Source organism: Pelodiscus sinensis, chromosome 4, assembly GCF_049634645.1.
Source record: "Pelodiscus sinensis isolate JC-2024 chromosome 4, ASM4963464v1, whole genome shotgun sequence".
Taxonomy (NCBI): domain Eukaryota; kingdom Metazoa; phylum Chordata; order Testudines; family Trionychidae; genus Pelodiscus; species Pelodiscus sinensis.
Window position 1 is genome coordinate 55110162 of NC_134714.1, and position 18224 is coordinate 55128385.

General features: G+C 43.0%; 1 protein-coding gene across 2 annotated transcripts in view; it reads left to right on the forward strand.

Annotated features, from left to right (window-relative positions):
* STXBP6 (syntaxin binding protein 6) overlaps nucleotides 1–18224 on the forward strand; it is a 259739-nt gene that overhangs the window by 174268 nt on the left and 67247 nt on the right. For both annotated transcript variants that reach the window (XR_003089378.2, XM_006123263.4), the window contains exons 3-4: nucleotides 3724–3854; nucleotides 9427–9592. Coding sequence is in view for 1 of the 2 variants with exons in the window: in XM_006123263.4 (XP_006123325.1) it covers nucleotides 3724–3854; nucleotides 9427–9592 (297 nt within the window). In the remaining variant the exon portion in view is untranslated. The remainder of the gene's footprint in view (nucleotides 1–3723; nucleotides 3855–9426; nucleotides 9593–18224) is intronic.

The window sequence follows — 18224 nt, forward strand, 5'->3', positions numbered from 1 at the left end:
ATTTAATGACTTTATTTTTTCCCCCCTAACAAGTGATGGGGAAGTGGCATAGCATATGGTGGACTTACTTTAGTATTATGTAGTAATAAAAACTGCCTGACCAAAGCTATCATTCTTTTAAAAATGTTTGTATTGTTCAGTTATTTAGCAGTACATTTATAGAACATCTGATTTAAAATATATACATCTGCAAGTTTCACATGCTGCTTTATGTGCTGTACCAAAAAAGGAGAGATTTAAATGTCAACATCTGAAAGCAACAAACACAGCAAGTCTTCCTAAACTTTACAGTCTCCACTTCAGACTCAGGCTGTGCGGGCGGGGAAAGTAAAATGATTTTAGAAGTGTAAGTAATCCAGAAGACAAGGTGAAAACAGTAATAACATAGTGAATTAGATAATCAGGTTGTCTGTCACAATGAATTTACAAAACAGCATTGTTAGAAATGCTTGGATAATGTTTTTTTCAAGTGAATGAAGAGACCATAAGGCAGCAGAAAAGTGAAGCAGGAGACAAGGAATAAGATATAACTCAATATGCAAATACTTATTCACAAACTGCAAGATGGTTCCTAAATTAATTGTGGAGAGGTCAAAAATGATTGATTTACAGCAGCAAAAAGAACATCTCCTTTCTGTGTTTAGGGAGTGAATCTAATACAGGAAGTCTTTTTTCCTGTTGTTGAAAGTTAGCTTTAATCTTTTAAGCACATTTCAAAACATTGAGGTTACTGTGTTTATTTAAGTTGTACGGTTTTCTTTATTTTTAAAGTGTAATGGCACTCTGGTATGGGGTGTTACTCCTACTTTTAATGTTTCTAGAATATTGTCAGCATATTGGTCTTATAATAGAGATTGGTTTTTGTTGACATACTCTTTATTTTGTTCTGAAATCTATGGTGTCTATTTGAACAAGCGAGAATTTAAGGAGTTCTGTACTAAAATACATTTTTTATCAAACTGTATTTTGCTATTTTTAGTGAAAAATTCAATTACATTTCTGAAATATCCAGGGAAATGATATTGACAGTATTGTCATTATGTATAGCTTGCGTATGCATTGACAATATGCTGCATGCAAATAAGAAGGAAAACTTTTTAAATATTGTCATTATAAAATCAGTGTAGGCAGTTAGTCGCTAAACACTACTGGTAGATGCTTAGGGCTATTTCAGAGTGGTAGCCATGTTAGTCTGTTTCAGCAAAACCCACAAGGAGTCCTGTGGCACTCCATGCTTCTGAGGAAGTGATCTGCAACCCACAAAACCTTATGCCATAATATATTTGCTAGTTTCTAAGGTACCACAGGACCCCTTGTTGTTTGGGCCATGAATCAATCACTGATATAGAAGCCCAAAGTAATACGCAGAGGCAAGAGAAGGCAGGGAAACAGCATGTGGCCTGAAGAGTTTAAAATCTAGCTGCTTCATTGTTACAAAATACAAGAGGAGGAAAACATGAGTGTGTTGGCCAAGGCATTGACAACAAGACCAACGAAAAGGTACAGGAATAAGAATATTAAACTAGTAACAAGGACACAGTTGCATAACTTCTTGATTCTTTTTGCAAAAGCATTCGGCAGCATAGAAGCTTATAAGGGTCTTCAGAATGCCTCGCAGCATGAAAAATATAGTGCATGGAAGTGGTTGAGGGCCTCGGGGAGAGGGGGCCGGGCCTCAGGCAGAAGGGGGCTGTCCCTTCTAGGTGTGGCCCACCCTGACAGGGGGAGGAGACTTTGTGGCCCTTACTACATCGAAAAAGCAGAACCACAGTGTTCTGGGTCCTGGTGCGAGCTGGGACTGCTGAGTCCTGGCTCGTGCTGGTCCTGGACCTGCCTCCCATGGCTCTGCAGTTTCAATGTAGCAGGAGTTGGGCTCCTACGACATATAAACTGCAGAGACGCAGTTTGACTGAACATGCCCTCAATACTAATTGTACTGAGTACACGATTAGTCAGTTAACCCCTTCTTAACATCCTTAGGTGGAACAGAAAAAATTTGCTGCCCACTTCTGCCCTTCAGCAGTGCTTCCCCATTGCCCACTTTCCTATTCTAGTGCTTCTTGAAAGTGCTGAGATTCACCAGTTGAACCCTCTTAACTAGGGAAAGCTGACAATGATGGCAGGTACCAAAAGTGTTCGGATTTCATTGCCCAGCATCTTTTAAGTATTATAGGGAACCAGGAAAAACAAACACAACTTGTACATGAAACTATGACATAATTATAATACAGGATAACAGTCCATTGTTTTGTAATGTATTAATAAAAAGTAGGATGTAAAGGGTTACCCGGAAAGCATTTGCCTTACCAGCACACTTACCAGTTAACCAGTGGCCTGGCCTGGCCTGACCAGAGCTGCCCACAGCATGGCTAGCCTGGCCAGGCTGGAGCAGCCCTTCACCCTGTGATCCCGGTTAATCAGTTAAATCAACTGTTTAACCAGTTAACATTTTAAAATGGGTTTTGTCATCCCTATTAAAAAGCATATGTAAGGTTTAGAAAGTATTTATGTTTGGATCCATTACTTGTGTTAAGACACTGCTTTAACCAACTTCTGGTGCTGTGCAGGTTTCCTATTTTCACAGTGTTTGGTGTCTGTCTTAAAGTGCCAGTTCTAGGAGTCATGTTATTTCATACCTGTTAAGCATTTGCCTTTCCCAGCATGCTTACTGGGATAACCAGTTAACTGGCAGCTCAGCCTGGCCGAGCAGCAGTTGCTCAGCTTTTACTTGTTTTTAAAAGTTTGTTTCTGGTATGAAAACATGAAGCAAATGTACCATAAAGTCTTGAAAGCCAGAAGGCAAATACAAAGAAACAAAAATCAATCCCCACCCCCTCTCCCTCTAATAATTTTCCAAGCCCTGACTTGGTGATTTTTGAAAGCCTGGGGATGTATGCTCTGAAGGAACAACTTATCTAAAGCTTGCAATGTTGTGATATGAATGCAAATTTTCACATCTTGAATTGTGGAACGATTGTTTTTTAATCATTTAAGCCCTATCTTTAGTTATACTAATGATCTACCTTTAGTAATCTTAACTGTAGAATATATAGTGCTTAGGAAGACTATGAAGCAGTAATTAATTCATAACTTTAAAATACTGTAAGTGTAGTAAATAATTGTAAATGCAGGTATATTAAAAGTTACTTATGAAGGAAATAGTTTGTGCATGAAATATACAAGTAATCTTTATTTATTTTAAAGGAGAAAAATTATAATCTCCATCTATGCAGTTTCTATGGCACAAGTGAAGCACCTGAACTCAAAACAACTCTAACTTAGATTTTTGTCTTGCTCTTGTCGCAGAGATTGCGTTCCAGAGCCTCCCCGTCATTCTGCTTTGTGCTTTTCTTGGTTGTCTTGATGTTTCCTAGCATTTTTCACATTCCCTTTGCCTCAAAATTTATTTTTCATTTCTTGTTATTTTATTTCTAAGGCATCCATTGCGTTATTACTGTGCTAGGTCACTGTTATTTTCTGTGCTTGTCCCAAAAAAGATGATTTCTGGTTGATATTTTGATGTTAATAAAACCTAAGCCATTCATAATCCTTTCATCAATTAATCTGAGTGCTTTACAAAGATTGGGATTATTCTTTTCCTCCCTTATGCTCAACTCTGTGAAAGGTATTGCCTTCCTTACAATTAGTGTTCAGTTCTGTAAGCATTCACACACAAATGTGCTGCATGTGTTTATACTTTTTTGCTTTCTTTTATGTTTTCAGTGACGAACAAGAAACCTTCTCAGGCATCTATTACAAAAGTCAAACAGTTTGAAGGCACCACATCATTTGTAAGGAGATCGCATTGGATGCTTGAGCAGCTTAGTCAGGTCAATGGAATAGACTCTAATCGGGTGAGTACATTGCACGTATCGGGAGAAAGTAACTTTATTAGAATGTTTGTTTTTAATGTTGAGGATCAAGGTCATACTACTGCTATAGGAATTGAAGGTGGGCAGGGTCCTGTCATGACTGTTACCCATTCTCCCTGAGTTCTTCCTCACAAAAAATCCAGGATAGTTCATCTTTTCATGTTGATCTATAACCAGTATTCTCAAATGCCCAGGTTTAAGTGCTAACTCTTGACTATCCTATGGAGATGTATATCTTTCTCTAGATACTTCCTCCAATAAGATGGATCAGTACTTGTGTACAGGCAAAGGTGAGACAGGGCATGAAAGGAGAGTTAATTGAACTGTCTCTTCCTACAAATGCCAGCTGCATTTGTTCCTTGCAAGGTGTCAGACCTTTCTTTCACGGTGCAGTGCTTCCCTACAGGCTTCCCCTTAATCCAATAAACTGACAGTGGTTTAAGGCCGTGGTTCTCAATTCTCAGCCTATGGACTCCAATCAGCAAGTAGCCATGGCCCATGTGACATAGAATCATAGAATAATAGGACTGGAAGGGACCTCAAGAGGTCATCAAGTCCAGCCCCCCGCCCTCAAGCCAGGACCAAGCTCCACCTACACCATCCCTGACAGATGTCTATCTAACCTGTTCTTAAATATCTCCAGAGAGGGAGATTCCACCACCTCCCTTGGCAATTTATTCCAATATTTGACCACCCTGACAGTTAGGAATTTTTTCCTAATGTCCAATCTAAACCTTCCCTGCTGCACTTTAAGCCCATTACTCCTTGTCCTGTCCTCAGAAACCAAGAGGAACAAATTTCGAAAGATCCGCCTGCAGTCTAGACGCGATCTTTTGAAATTTTCTCCTTCCTCCTTGTGACACCCTTTTAGATATTTGAAAACCGCTATCATGTCCCCCCTTAATCTTCTTTTTTCCAAACTAAACAAGCCCAGTTCATGAAGCCTGGCTTCATAGGTCATGTTCTCTAGACCTTTAATCATTCTTGTCGCTCTTCTCTGTACCCTTTCCAATTTCTCCACATCTTTCTTAAAATGTGGCCCCCAGAACTGGACACAGTACTCCAGCTGAGGCCTAACTAGTGCAGAGTAGAGCGGCAGAATGACTTCACGAGTTTTGCTTACAACACACCTGTTGATACAACCTAGAATCATATTTGCTTTTTTTGCAACAGCATCACACTGTTGACTCATATTCAACTTGTGGTCCACTATGACCCCTAGATCCCTTTCTGCCATGCTCCTTCCTAGACAGTCGCTTCCCATCTTGTATGTATGGAACTGATTGTTCCTTCCTAAGTGGAGCACTTTGCATTTCTCTTTATTAAACCTCATCCTGTTTACCTCTGACCATTTCTCTAACTTGCTAAGGTCATTTTGAATTATGTCCCTATCCTCCAAAGAAGTCGCAACCCCACCCAGTTTGGTATCATCTGCAAACTTAATAAGCGTACTCTCTATCCCAATATCTACATCATTGATGAAGATATTGAACAGTACGGGTCCCAAAACAGACCCTTGAGGAACTCCACTTGTTATCCCTTTCCAGCAGGATTTAGAACCGTTAACAACAACTCTCTGACTACGGTTATCCAGCCAATTATGCACCCACCTTATCGTGGCCCTATCTAAGTTATATTTGCCTAGTTTATCAATAAGAATATCATGCGAGACCGTATCAAATGCCTTACTAAAGTCTAGGTATATGACATCCACCGCTTCTCCCTTATCCACAAGGCTCGTTATCTTATCAAAGAAAGCTATCAGATTAGTTTGGCATGACTTGTTCTTCACAAACCCATGCTGGCTATTCCCTATCACTTTATTACCTTCCAAGTGTTTGCATAGGATTTCCTTAATTACCTGCTCCGTTATCTTCCCTGGGACAGACGTTAAACTGACCGGTCTATAGTTTCCTGGGTTGTTCTTATTCCCCTTTTTATAGATGGGCACAATATTTGCCCTTTTCCAGTCTTCTGGAATCTCCCCTGTCTGCCATGATTTTTCAAAGATCATAGCTAAAGGCTCAGATACCTCCTCTATCAGCTCCTTGAGTATCCTGGGATGCATTTCATCAGGACCTGGTGACTTGCTGACATCTAACTTCCCTAAGTGACTTTTAACTTGTTCTTTGTGTATCCTATCTTCTAAACCTACCCTCTCTCTGCTTGTATTCACTACGTTAGGCACACCTCCAGTCTTCTCGGTGAAGACCGAAACAAGGAAGTCATTGAGCATCTCCACCATTTCCAAGTTTCCTGTTACTGCTTCTCCCTCCTCACTAAGCAGTGGGCCTACCCTGTCCTTGGTCTTCCTCTTGCTTTTAATGTATTTATAAAAAGTCTTCTTGTTTCCCTTTATGCCTGTAGCTAGTTTGATCTCATTTTGTGCCTTTGCCTTTCTAATCTTGCCCCTGCATTCCCGTGTTGCTTGCCTATATTCCTCCTTTGTTAGTTGTCCTAGTTTCCATTTTTTATATGACTCCTTTTTTATTTTGAGATCGTGCAAGATCTCCTTGTTAAGCCAAGCTGGTCTTTTGCCATATTTTCTATCTTTCCTACACAGCGGAATTGTTTGCTTTTGGGCCCTTAACAACGTCCCTTTGAAATACTTCCAACTCTCCTCAGTTGTTTTTCCCTTCAGTCTTGCTTCCCATGGGACCTTACCTACAAGTTCTCTGAGCTTATCAAAATCTGCCTTCCTGAAATCCATTACCTCAATTGTGCTGGTCTCCCTTCTACCTTTCCTTAAGATCATGAACTCTATTATTTCGTGATCACTGTCCCCTATACTGTCTTCCACTTTCAAGTTCTCAACTAGTTCCTCCCTATTTGTTAAAACCAAATCCAGAACAGCTTCTCCTCTGGTAGCTTTTTCAACCTTCTGAAACAGAAAGTTGTCTCCAATGCAGTCCAGAAACTTATTGGATAGCCTGTGCCTCGCTGTGTTAGTTTCCCAACATATGTCTGGATAGTTGAAGTCCCCCATCACCCTCATTTTGTACCCCTTTTAGCTTAACCCAGAGACTCTCTACACAGCTATCTCCTACATTCATCTCCACTTCAGTCCAAGTGTGTACATTTTTAATATACAAGGCAACCCCTCCTCCCTTTTTTCCCTGTCTGTCCTTCCTGAGCAAGCCGTACCCTTCCATACCAACATTTCAATCATGCGTCCCATCCCACCAGGTTTCTGTAATACCAATGATATCATAGTTGTATTTATTGGTTAGCAATTCCAGTTCTTCCTGCTTATTACCCATACTTCTCGCATTTGTATATAGGCATCTAAGATACTGATTTGATCTTGCCTCCCTGTTGTGCCCTGACCCTCCTTTCTCCTTGCCATTATAGGCCGTAGTCCCCCCCATTTCCAACCCATCTCCCAGTCCCGCACATGCAGCACTTACCTGTGGGCTTTGCTCACCTGCCCCCAACACCTGCCCCCAAGACATCATTAGGGCCATACAGGTAGCATATATATTGTACAGGTGTGGCCCACATAACACGTAGCTTCATATGTATAACACAATGGTAAATGTGTTGAGAACCATTCATTTAAAATGTAAATCTCTCTCTTGTCTATCCAATGTCCCAAAGAGCTAGGATGCAATTTTCAAGGAATATATGCAACTCAGTATAACACTTCTTATCTGGATTTTTATCCGTTCAGAATTTTGAACATCTGCCTGTGTTAAGTGCACCAGACAGATTTGCAAAGGAAAGCCAGTTAAAGCTAAAACCTATTTATGCATCAGCTAGAAATTAATGTGTGGAGCATTAGGAGTTGGGGATTTCAATCACATCTTATAGCCATAAACATTGTGAAGCATAAAGTAAACAAATTCATTATGCAATGGAATATGTTCGTAGTTAGTCTACCTGAGATCCTGGATTATCTAAGGCCACATTCTGATTGGTCATATGATCTTTATTAATGGTGATGCACCAACTTCTTTCTGTGTACATCTGAGATGTTATTACCAAAAAAGAAAATTAAAAAAAATCCATAACCCATTATACTAAGTGTGTGTAGTGGGAAAAGATAATGGAGGCTGCTGTGTGGTTGGGGGGTGATGTGTGGAAAGAGTATAACCGGCGAGTAGAGGGAAATGCCAACATGTGCTGAGCTATCCCGTCAAAAGCAGTTTGGAAATGTAACCAATTTGAGCCTTCCTTTAAATATATTTTCCACTCTAGTTGGAATACAGTAGATTTTTTTCTTTTCCTCCTATTAACTATTTTTTTCGTGAAAGAATACAGTACAATAAACATCTCTATTTAATTTTCAGTGTCACCAGACATGCTCCAATATTAAGCTCTGTGGCATTAATTAGTAAATTACTGGAGCACTTTGTAGGCAAAAGGCTAAACACATCTGAAGGCTGCACCAATGTCCTGTTGTGGCGTAGTACATATATCTCTTGTCATGTCATTAATATGGATGGATTATCCTGGTCTGCCATGTGATAGAAGCAAATCACATGATCAGAGTTCATTTCTTTTTGTGGTTGGCACAGTGTTTGGAGTGTGGCTGTATTTTGCTGTCTGACTTACTGCTGCTCAAGTTAAATGCAGACTGCCAACTCTGAGGCCTATTAGAAAACATGGCAACCTATTCCAGTTACAAATAGTAGTTCGCTACCTGAGTTCCCATTCTACTCAATGGCCCAAAAGGCCCATTTGGAGTACATCTCTCATCATGCCCCACAAGCAAAGAATTCATTTTGCACAACTTTCCATTTTCAAAAGGGGAGTCCAGTCCACTCTTAGGATGTGTCTAAACTACACCCCTCTGCCGACAAAGGGATGCAGATTAGGCACATTGTAATTTGCAATAGCGATGTGCCTAATCTACATCCCTCTGTCAACAGTTTAGACACATCTTTAGAGGAGAAAGGGTGCACAAGGACAGTACACCCCCATGAGATACTGCAACTCTTTTGGCTGAAATCTTTCAATATTGAGATTTTATCAAAAGCTTAAGAATATCCATTGGAATTTCCATTCAGAAACATATATGTTTCCAAGAAAAATTTCTGCAGGAAGAAAAATTTAGATCAGCTAGGCCGTGTCCAGACTCAGGGGTTTTTTTCGGGAAAAGTAGCCTTTTCCTGAAAAAACTTCCCCTGCGTCCAGACTCAAGCCGCGTTTTTTCGAAATTATTTCGAAAGAATGCGGCTTTTCTTTCGATGGCGGTAAACCTCGTTTCACGAGGAAGAACGCCTTCTTTCGAAAGTTCCTCTTTCGAAAGAAGGCGTTCTTCAATGTAAAGAGGCCGTCTTCGAAAGAGAGCATCCAGACTCGCTGGGTGCTCTCTTTCGAAAAAGCGGATTTCTCTTTCGAAAGATCCGCCTGCAGTCTAGACGCGATCTTTTGAAAGAGGCTCTTTCGAAAGATGCTTGCAGTCTAGACATAGCCCTAGAAAAGTGGATTGTCATTAAAATAATGTATTTTAAATTATGTTATTCAAAATGTCCATTGCTGCAAGTGACCTTCAAACCATTTTTAAAATAAAGTGTCAGTGATACCAATGTTACTGTTTTTTTTTTTTTAGGATTGTCCAGAATTTGATTTACTATTTGAAAATGCTTTTGACCAATGGGTAGCAAGCACAGCCTCTGAAAAATCCACATTCTTTCAGATTCTTCACCACACTTGCCAGCGCTACCTTACAGATAAGAAACCAGAATTTATTAACTGCCAGTCCAAAATTATGGGAGGTAAGTAAAGGGAAACTGAAATATTTCTACAGATTGAACATGAATTCATCTGATGTATATTGTGGTTAGAATGTAGCTTGTATACACAGTTGTGTTAATGTGACTGCATTGTTTTGAACATTGAAAGTGTGTGGTAAGTGTTGTTTTTTGGATTCTGTAAGTAAAAAAGAGGAGGAACTACATCTGATTGCTGTAGAAGTGTTTTTTCTGATGGCATTACTTATAATATTAACCACTGGGTTAAGAGCTGACATCAGTTATCCTAATAAAGATGGATTACTCATCAGAATAGATAAAAATTCAGCTGACGTACCAAGTAATTTGGTCTCTAGGGAAATGTAAGTTTACCTGAGAATCTTCCTTCCCAGTTCCTTCCCCTGATGGTTTTAAAAGGTTTTAACTTACTTTGCTTTAAAATGTGTTGGATGTTAGAACACTGCCCAATATTTTAATTGCATTTATACTAAAACTCATTTCAGAGATACAGTAATCTGTTGCAACTCTTTTTTACTACATGGCTACGTCTACATTGGCCCCTAAAAACGGAAAAGCCATGCAAATCAGGTAAGTCAGGATAGGGAAATCTGCGGAGGATTTAAATATCCCCCGCGGATTTAAATAAACATGTCCGCCGCTTTTTTTCCGGCTTGGGGAAAAGCCGGAAAAAAAGCGTCTAGACTGGCGCGATCCTCCGGAATAAAGCCCTTTTCCGGAAGATCTCTTATTCCTACCTCCGGAAAAGGGCTTTATTCCGGAGGATCGCGCCAGTCTAGACGCTTTTTTTCCGGCTTTTCCCCAAGCCGGAAAAAAAGCGGCGGACATGTTTATTTAAATCCGCGGGGGATATTTAAATCCCCCGCGGATTTCCCTATCCTGACTTACCTGATTTGCATGGCTTTTCCGTTTTTAGGGGCCAGTGTAGACGTAGCCCATATGTTTAGCTTCTGAGAATACAAGAATCTTTCTTGTTAAAAATGTTGGACCTAATGTGACTGTTGTGTATAACTGAGATGGTTTATTTACTGTCTTTTCTATCATCTTTTACTCTAGGATCTTGGGAGTTTTTTAGAGACATCTTCAGAGGTTTTCTCTTCTAGTTTCAATTTTATGTTCAATGAACTCTGTTTCTTCCTCCTTAGCATTACATTCAGTTCTTCTCATAAAGTTTTCACTTCCTCACAATGTTGGGCATTTTATGTATTTCTGAAGCATAGAAGCATTTTTTGTTCATCATCTGACCTGCTAATGAAATTGGCAGAACATCTACACTATAAGTTGTCTTCATGTGTGAAGCTATATAAGCATTCAGATTGAGAATTTTGATCTCCGATAGTATTTCAGGTCATATTTTATATCCTTAATACATTCATTCATTCAGTGAAAAAATTATATGCTTGCCTGCCATTGCACATTAATTTATATGCTACTGATATCCAAAAAAGTTTGCCCATAATATTAAGTAGGCTTTTTTAATGACATCATAGCCATAGGAACAGATGAAGCTATGTCTTGAGTGACATCAATGTGATGGTTCCATTTTGACATTGCTGAATTTCATTTGCCTTAGTTCATTCTTTCTAGCACACACTTGTTTTCATTGGTGTTCACTTACAAATTTCTTGATGATTTCAGTATCTACAACTGTATTCTTGCTAATTCTGGATTTTTCACAAGCACCACACTTGACTCAAAGGAGCACTATTCCCACTGTTTGAAAGAATGCAGGCCACCTCTTCTCCTTGTCACTTTCCTTAACTCAGGACTGAGATCTAACTTTTCCCAGGACTCTATTAAGGTATTCTTTAGAGTTTCTAGATATTGCTCAGTGAATGTGGCAAATGATTCCTGAATATCTCAAAACAATCAATTCTTTTTAGTTCCCACACATGAAAAATTGCTTGAACACCAAATACCCACCGAATAATAATGTACAGGCAGTCCCCGAGTTACGCAGATCTGACTTATGTCGGATCTGCAGTTACAAACGGGGTTTTTCTCGCCCCGGAGGACTGGAGTGGCGGGACGCCCAGATGCGCCGCGGTCCCGCCGCCTGCGTCCTCCAGGGCGAGAAAAGCTGCTCCGCGTCTCCCTGGTCTACTGGGGGGGAGCGGTGTCAGCCGACGGTCAGGGCTCCCTATATCTGTCCCTTAAGACCGGCTGAAGTTCTTTTAAATTGTGCTTGGTTCTGTTACAGCAACTGAAGGAGTCAGGTTAAAACTTACAGTTACAGGTTTATTAAAGAAGCTTATAAATCATATGGTTACAATGGCTATTGCTCTATTTCTTAACTACTAGCAAAATATAGATACTGCTAGCAAAATATAGATCTTAAAAATGGTTACAAAGAAGATAAAGATAGAAAAATAGAAATAATGGTACCAAGTAACAGCTTACTCTTTCTATGTGTACACTTAAGACAGAGGACCACATCCAGGTACAATTTTTACCCCCTTCTGTGCCACTCGACTCCAGCATGTCAGGCCAGGGCCGGTCCCTCAATTCCTAGGAAAGACGAAAATACGAGGTGGGCGTCCCCATAGAACCTCAGGAGGTCAAACACCTAACCCGACCAGCAGGTACAGGGTAGAATGACACTCAAAGTGAGTGTGTGCTGGGCCCATCTTTTAAACTCATGGGATCACGTATTTCTCTTTCTTATCTGTCATGCCAAATGGGGCTGCTCTGTCTTTTGTGAGACCAGTTCTTACAAGGGAGTTGTGAACTTAATTTACACTTGTAAGAGAGATAACTAAATTGGAATTACTGGGGATTCTTTTCTCAGTGGGAAATTCCTCTTCCAGGGACTGTGTGTGTGTTCGAATCAACATAGGTGCCAGCCGGTGGCAGTCTCACATATCCTGATCTCTCCTCATATCTATGTTTCAGCTTCTCAGGATCAGATGAGCCAGCATAGACTATGCTGATTTTATTGCTCCTTCTCTGCCCTGTATGCTTCAGAGAGGCAAATAAGATGGATGTGATGGAGGCGGGCTGTCTGGCCACAGCGGGGGAAGCCCCGCCCCCCCACCCTCCAGCAGACCAGGGAGACACTGAGCAAAGCCACGGAACACGCGGGCAGTGGGACAGCCCACACGCGCCGCGGCTGTCCCACTGCCCACATGCTCCACGGCTCTGCTCCCCGTCCCCCTGGTCTGCTGGAGACCAGCAGACATGGGAGACGTTGAGCAAAGCCGCGGAGGACCCGGGCGGCGGGACCGCGGTGCGTCTCGGTCCGCCACCCACGTCTCCCTGGTCTGCTGGGGGAAGGGGGGCGCAGCTAGTGTGCCCCCCCCCCCCCCCCCCAGCAGACCAGGCTTTTCTCCGGACGCCTGTGGTAGAGCAGCTGGAGCGCTGCCGGTTGGTCTGCCTCAGGCGTCTCCAAGTCAGCCACTGCTGAAACTGACCAGCTCAGACTACAGGAAGCCCGAGGCAGAGTTGCTCTGCCCCGGGCTTCCTGGAATCAGCCACTGATCAGTTTCAGCAGCAGCTGACTTAGGGACGCCTGAGGTTCTTAAGTTGAATCTGTATGTATAAACTGGTGTCCAGATTCAGCCTGTTGAAACTGATCAGTGGCTGATTCCAGGAAGCTCGGGGCAGAGCAACTCTGCCTCGGTCTTCCTGTAGTCAGCCGCTGGTCAGTTTCAGCAGCGGCTGAATCTGGATGCCAGTTCCGACTTACATACAGATTCAACTTAAGAACAAACCTACAGTCCCTATCTTGTACGTAACCCGGGGACTGCCTGTACTGTGTTTTAGAAGTGGAAAAGACCCAGTACAGTGAGTTGAGATGAGAAAAGATGATCTCAGAAAAGTGAAGGTTTGCAAAGCAATGTCTCATTTTTCACCAGCTCGTAACACAGACAAGTATTCTTGTTCTATAGGTATTTACTTCACTTGACAAAGATAGACTACTATATGCAATCCCCAGTTCTGACAGATCTTTTACTGTTTGAGCTGGTATGTGCCCAACTGTACTTGTTACTACACACTAATTCTTTGGAAGTAATGGATCTGAATGTGCCCAGATGGAAGCTTTATTTAACTTCCAATCTTCAAAAGGCTTACAATACTACTTTATCAAGAGCCACAAGTCTTCCAACTGATTTTGTTCTGACTAGTCTTGAATACAACACTTGAACCTCTTCTTTTGCAGACTGCTTTACTAAAAGAACCAATGCATAATATACATTTCCACTTTTACCCCTCCAGTTCAGCCATCTGGGTCACCTCCCTTGAAAACATTTTTTAGCTATTCATAAAGTTCCAGTTGAAAGCTGTGTTCCCTCCAAAAGCTTTTCCCAAAAACTACTCATGTCACAAGTGCTTAGTCTCCTCAGTTTCCAAGTAGCCGTTCTGAAATTGAGTCTTGTCTTTCAGAAATCCATTCTTACTGCCATCTCTTCCCCTGGACTTTGTTTCCTTCCTCATACAATCAGAGCATGCCCTTATCTTCCATCCTCAAATTCATTGACTCCCCTCCCCAAGCCTCTCTCTCCCAGGGTGTCTTATTCCCTTTCACCTCTAATTCACTGAATACTTCTTTCACACCTGTTCCAAATTCTGCACTGATTTGATCTTCTCCACTTGATCATTCCTCCTCCTTAGCACCTTACCCACCCTAAGTTTATTATACCATCCTATGCTTATTTTCCTTCTACCTCAGACATTTCCTTAAGTTTGTCGGTTGATGGGTTTCCCTCTGCTTTTCTTCCGCTATTTAGGGGCAATTTTCATTTAAATTGCTCTTCTTCCTTTATGCCCCTTTTGTAAAGCAAGTTCATGAGCTCACATGGCTCCAACTACCAGTTCCCAGCTGATGACTCACACCTGGCTGTCTCCTGAGCTGTTTCACTTTGTCCAACTCCACATAAGTCTGTCTTGTGACATCTGTTCCTGAATGCAGACGTGCCAACTCTCCCAAATTAATAGCAAAAGATGCAGTTTCTAAGTAAAATCAATCCTGATGCCTAACATTTGAGAGTTCTGTCCTCACATTGTGAGTCAGGGTTGATTTTACTTAGAAATTGCGGTGGTGGCTGATGTGCCTTGCTGTCAGTCCAGTCATTCCCCAGGGCTTTCTGCATGGCAGCGGGGTTCCTTGCTAACAGCCCCAGGCAACTATGGTTCCTGCTGTCAGCTCACTGCAGACAGCAGCAGTCTCTGCCACCGTGAAGAGAGGTTCCTGCTGTCAGCCAGCCCCAGTCCACGCTCCTGCATCAGCTGCCCAGAGTTGATATAGGGAACCTTTCCTCATGGGGCATGCAGAAGAAGAGGCCCCTGCTGTCAATCAGCCCCAGGGCTTCCAGCAGGTTGTCATCCCAGGATGGTTGTGAATGTAAATGGGAGCCCAGTCTCCTGGAACAGTTGATATTGGGAGTTCCAGCTGCCACAAAGAGAGGCTTCTGCTGTCAGGCAGCCCTGGTTGGCCAGAGCTTGTGCTGTGAGCCCCAGCTGGGCAAGTGGAGAGGGAACCCCACTGCAGCCCCCCTCCTTCTAGGCCTGGGGAGTGTGAAGAGCCCTAAGAGGAGCAGAAGAGAGTCTGGGAAGGCTGAATTAGAGCCTACAGTTTCAGGGAGGCAGATGTGAGGCTGGTAGGATGAGATTGGGCTGTCTTGCTGGTGGGTTCTGAGTAGATGAGGTGAGTGCTTGGAGTGTGAACTGAGGGTTGTGTGGGTTGATGAGGTAGGAGGAATGAATTGATGGGGTGGTGGTGACTGAGCAGAAGCTTTCATGGTATTAGGGAAAAAAACATTTTGGCTTGTATTACAGTTTATGGCTTCACATGTATTTATAGAGAGAAAACAATTGTCATAAAAATTGTGGAGGATCTCTGAAAAAGATCCTAGGTAATGTGGAGTAGAATGTGGTGCTATTTAGTTTGTTCTACATGCAAACCTGTGCATCTTTAGTATGTCAAACAACTTCACAGGAAAACAGAATAGCTATTAAGTAACCACAAAAACTCTACTGACATTAGCATCTGTGTTGTGAAGCAAGAGGCTATTGGCGATACACTGGAATTATCTGTAGCTCTGAGAAAGTGAAGAGAAATCTTAAACTACTTTCAGGGCCAAGCCTGTTATGTTCCAAAGAATCTCTGTCTGAAAGCACAATGTTCTGAGACAGTAATAAAAAATGCAGTGATATATATCACTAAGCTTAAAATGGGAGAAAAGTAGGAATTGCACTGAACCAAAACATGTCTAAACAACTCAGTTTTAGGGATTGATGAGGGAGGTGTTAGAATCTAAATTCAGAACGGACTTTGCAAATGACCCTTTTCTAGTAATTTATCAATCCAAAATAATAGAATGCAATACCTTTCAACATTTGGGGTGTTCAAAATCCAGATGGAAATTTGCCTTTATCCCATTTGTTTAAGGTAGCTCATATACCGGACAAGCTTTGGTTTTTGGCTTATTGTATGGAGTATATAGTTCCTTCAGTGATAGTCTGTTTAAAGTCCACAGCTGGGGATCTGGTTTAAATATGTTGAGAAGAGCTGGTCAAAGAGTTGTGTATAATTTGTACACAAAAACACTCTCACATCAACCGCCCTTCCCATTTATTTTTATACACACACATTCTCACCAGTGAACATGGGTCTTTTCCAAAGAGCCTTCAAAGCCCACAGCATATGTTTTGCCATCAGACTGCAGCAGCACCACCCACATGCTCCTGAACAAGTGTTTGAAGTAAGGCTATTAAATATTGAGCAATGTACTAATTGAGTAGTCCATGGAATTTCCATCGACTACTCGATTAGTCAATAGGCACATCCTCATTCCTCTTTTGAAATTTCCTACATTTCAAAGGAGGAATGCAGAAGTCGGTGTGCAGCCCGGGACCAGCAGGAAGTCCCGCTCACTCCGGGCTGCACGCGGATGCCAGCTTTGAAATGTACAAGAGTTCACAGAAGGGGCTGACCCTGGACTTCATGCTGTGCTGCCACTTTGAAATGCCATGCGGAGTCTGGATCAGCTGGAGACTCCCCAGCTGATTCCGGGCTCCATGCGGCATTTCCTCAGAACTCGGGATCAGCTGGGGACTCCCCAACTGACCTTGGGCTCTATGCGCTGCGCTGGAACCCAAGTTCAGCTGGGGAGTCCCCAGCTGACGCTGGGTTCCACGCAAATGCCGCAGCGGTCTTTCAATGGGGCAGAGCCACATGAAGCCCAGGGTCAGCTCTGTGCAGCGCTACTTTGAAATGCCAAGGTGGCTTTTCAAAGGGGGCAGCACCACACAGCTGAATGCGGGATCAGCTGTCTGGCACTGCCGCTTTGAAGTACTCCCTCTCTCCCCACTTTGCTGCCTTTATCTGATAGAGGCAGCAAGGAGGTGGGGGGAGGATTGGCTAGTCGACTAGCCAACTAGCCCTTAGTTTGAAGCAGGCACAATCAGTTAGATTTGCTCGCCGCGGCTCACAGAAGGGTTTTTAGGGTTGCAGGGCAGAATCTGAAAATGAGGCCCCCTTTCCATGCATCCAAAATATTTACAGTAAGGGGAGGCCCAGGGTTGAGTGGGTTCTCCAGCCTGCACTATGCTCACTGTTTAGTGGCACCTTGGTTTCTATCCTATGGAAAGAAACCCAGCTCTCTTTTCCAGGCATTGCAATATGGCATGCAGTTTGGAGGTGCCACTCAGGTTTGCCCTGATGGGCCCGCTGTCACAACAGAGTTACAACACACCAGGTCACAGCAGAGGGGGTTCCAGGCCAAACCTGAATGATGCTACAACCCTACATGCTGAGTCTCAATGCCACTCAGTTTGGGGGCTCTTCTGAAATGGAAGGCCTGGAGCAAACTGATCCTAGACCCCTCCCATTAATCACTAGGGCTGGGGCCTGAGCCAGAGATCACAGGTCCTTCTTATGTATTCAGATAGATGCCACATGTTAAAATAGAGATGTTAGCTACCAGTCAACTATCCAACAAGCAAAAGCTTATCAAATAGTCAAGAAGTGACTCGACTTTTTCCTCCCCCCCGCCCTTTGCTGGTGCTGGGGGGGGGAAGGGGCAGCTGACTTAAAAGCTGGTTGCCTGCAGCACCATCTCTGGGGGGCAGGGGATGCAGAGGCACAGCGGAGAAATAGTGCATTGGGCTCTTGCTACATTTCAAAGTCTGAAGCGTCACAGTGGTAACATGGAGCGAGCAGAGACTGCTTGAATCCTTGCTCGCCCTGTGCTCCCTGCAGCAAGCTCCTCCTCCCTCCCCCCGTTGCCTCTCAGAGATAGCAATGTTGGGGAACTGGAGCCAGTGCTTCTTAAAAGCTGGTTTGCCCCAGCACTGTCTCTGGGATGCCTCATGCCCCTGCCTGTTGCCTCAATCAGAGGGCAGGGGGGAAAGGAGAAGCTGCTGTGAAGCAGCCCCTATCTGCAGGGGTCCCAGTGGGGAGCAGTCTCCATTGTCCACCAAGAACAGAGGCTGCTTCGGCACCAGCCCATTTCCGGCATCCAGGGCTGGCCATGGATGGGGGCTGCTGCTAGAACAGCCACTGTCTGTGGCCAGCCCTGTCTGCCGCGAACAGGAGCTGCTGGACTCAGCATGAGCCAGGACCAAGCAGTCTTGGCTTGCGCTCATCCCATACACTGCACCTCTGCATTTAAATGCAGAGCCCTGCCGCTGCCTCCTC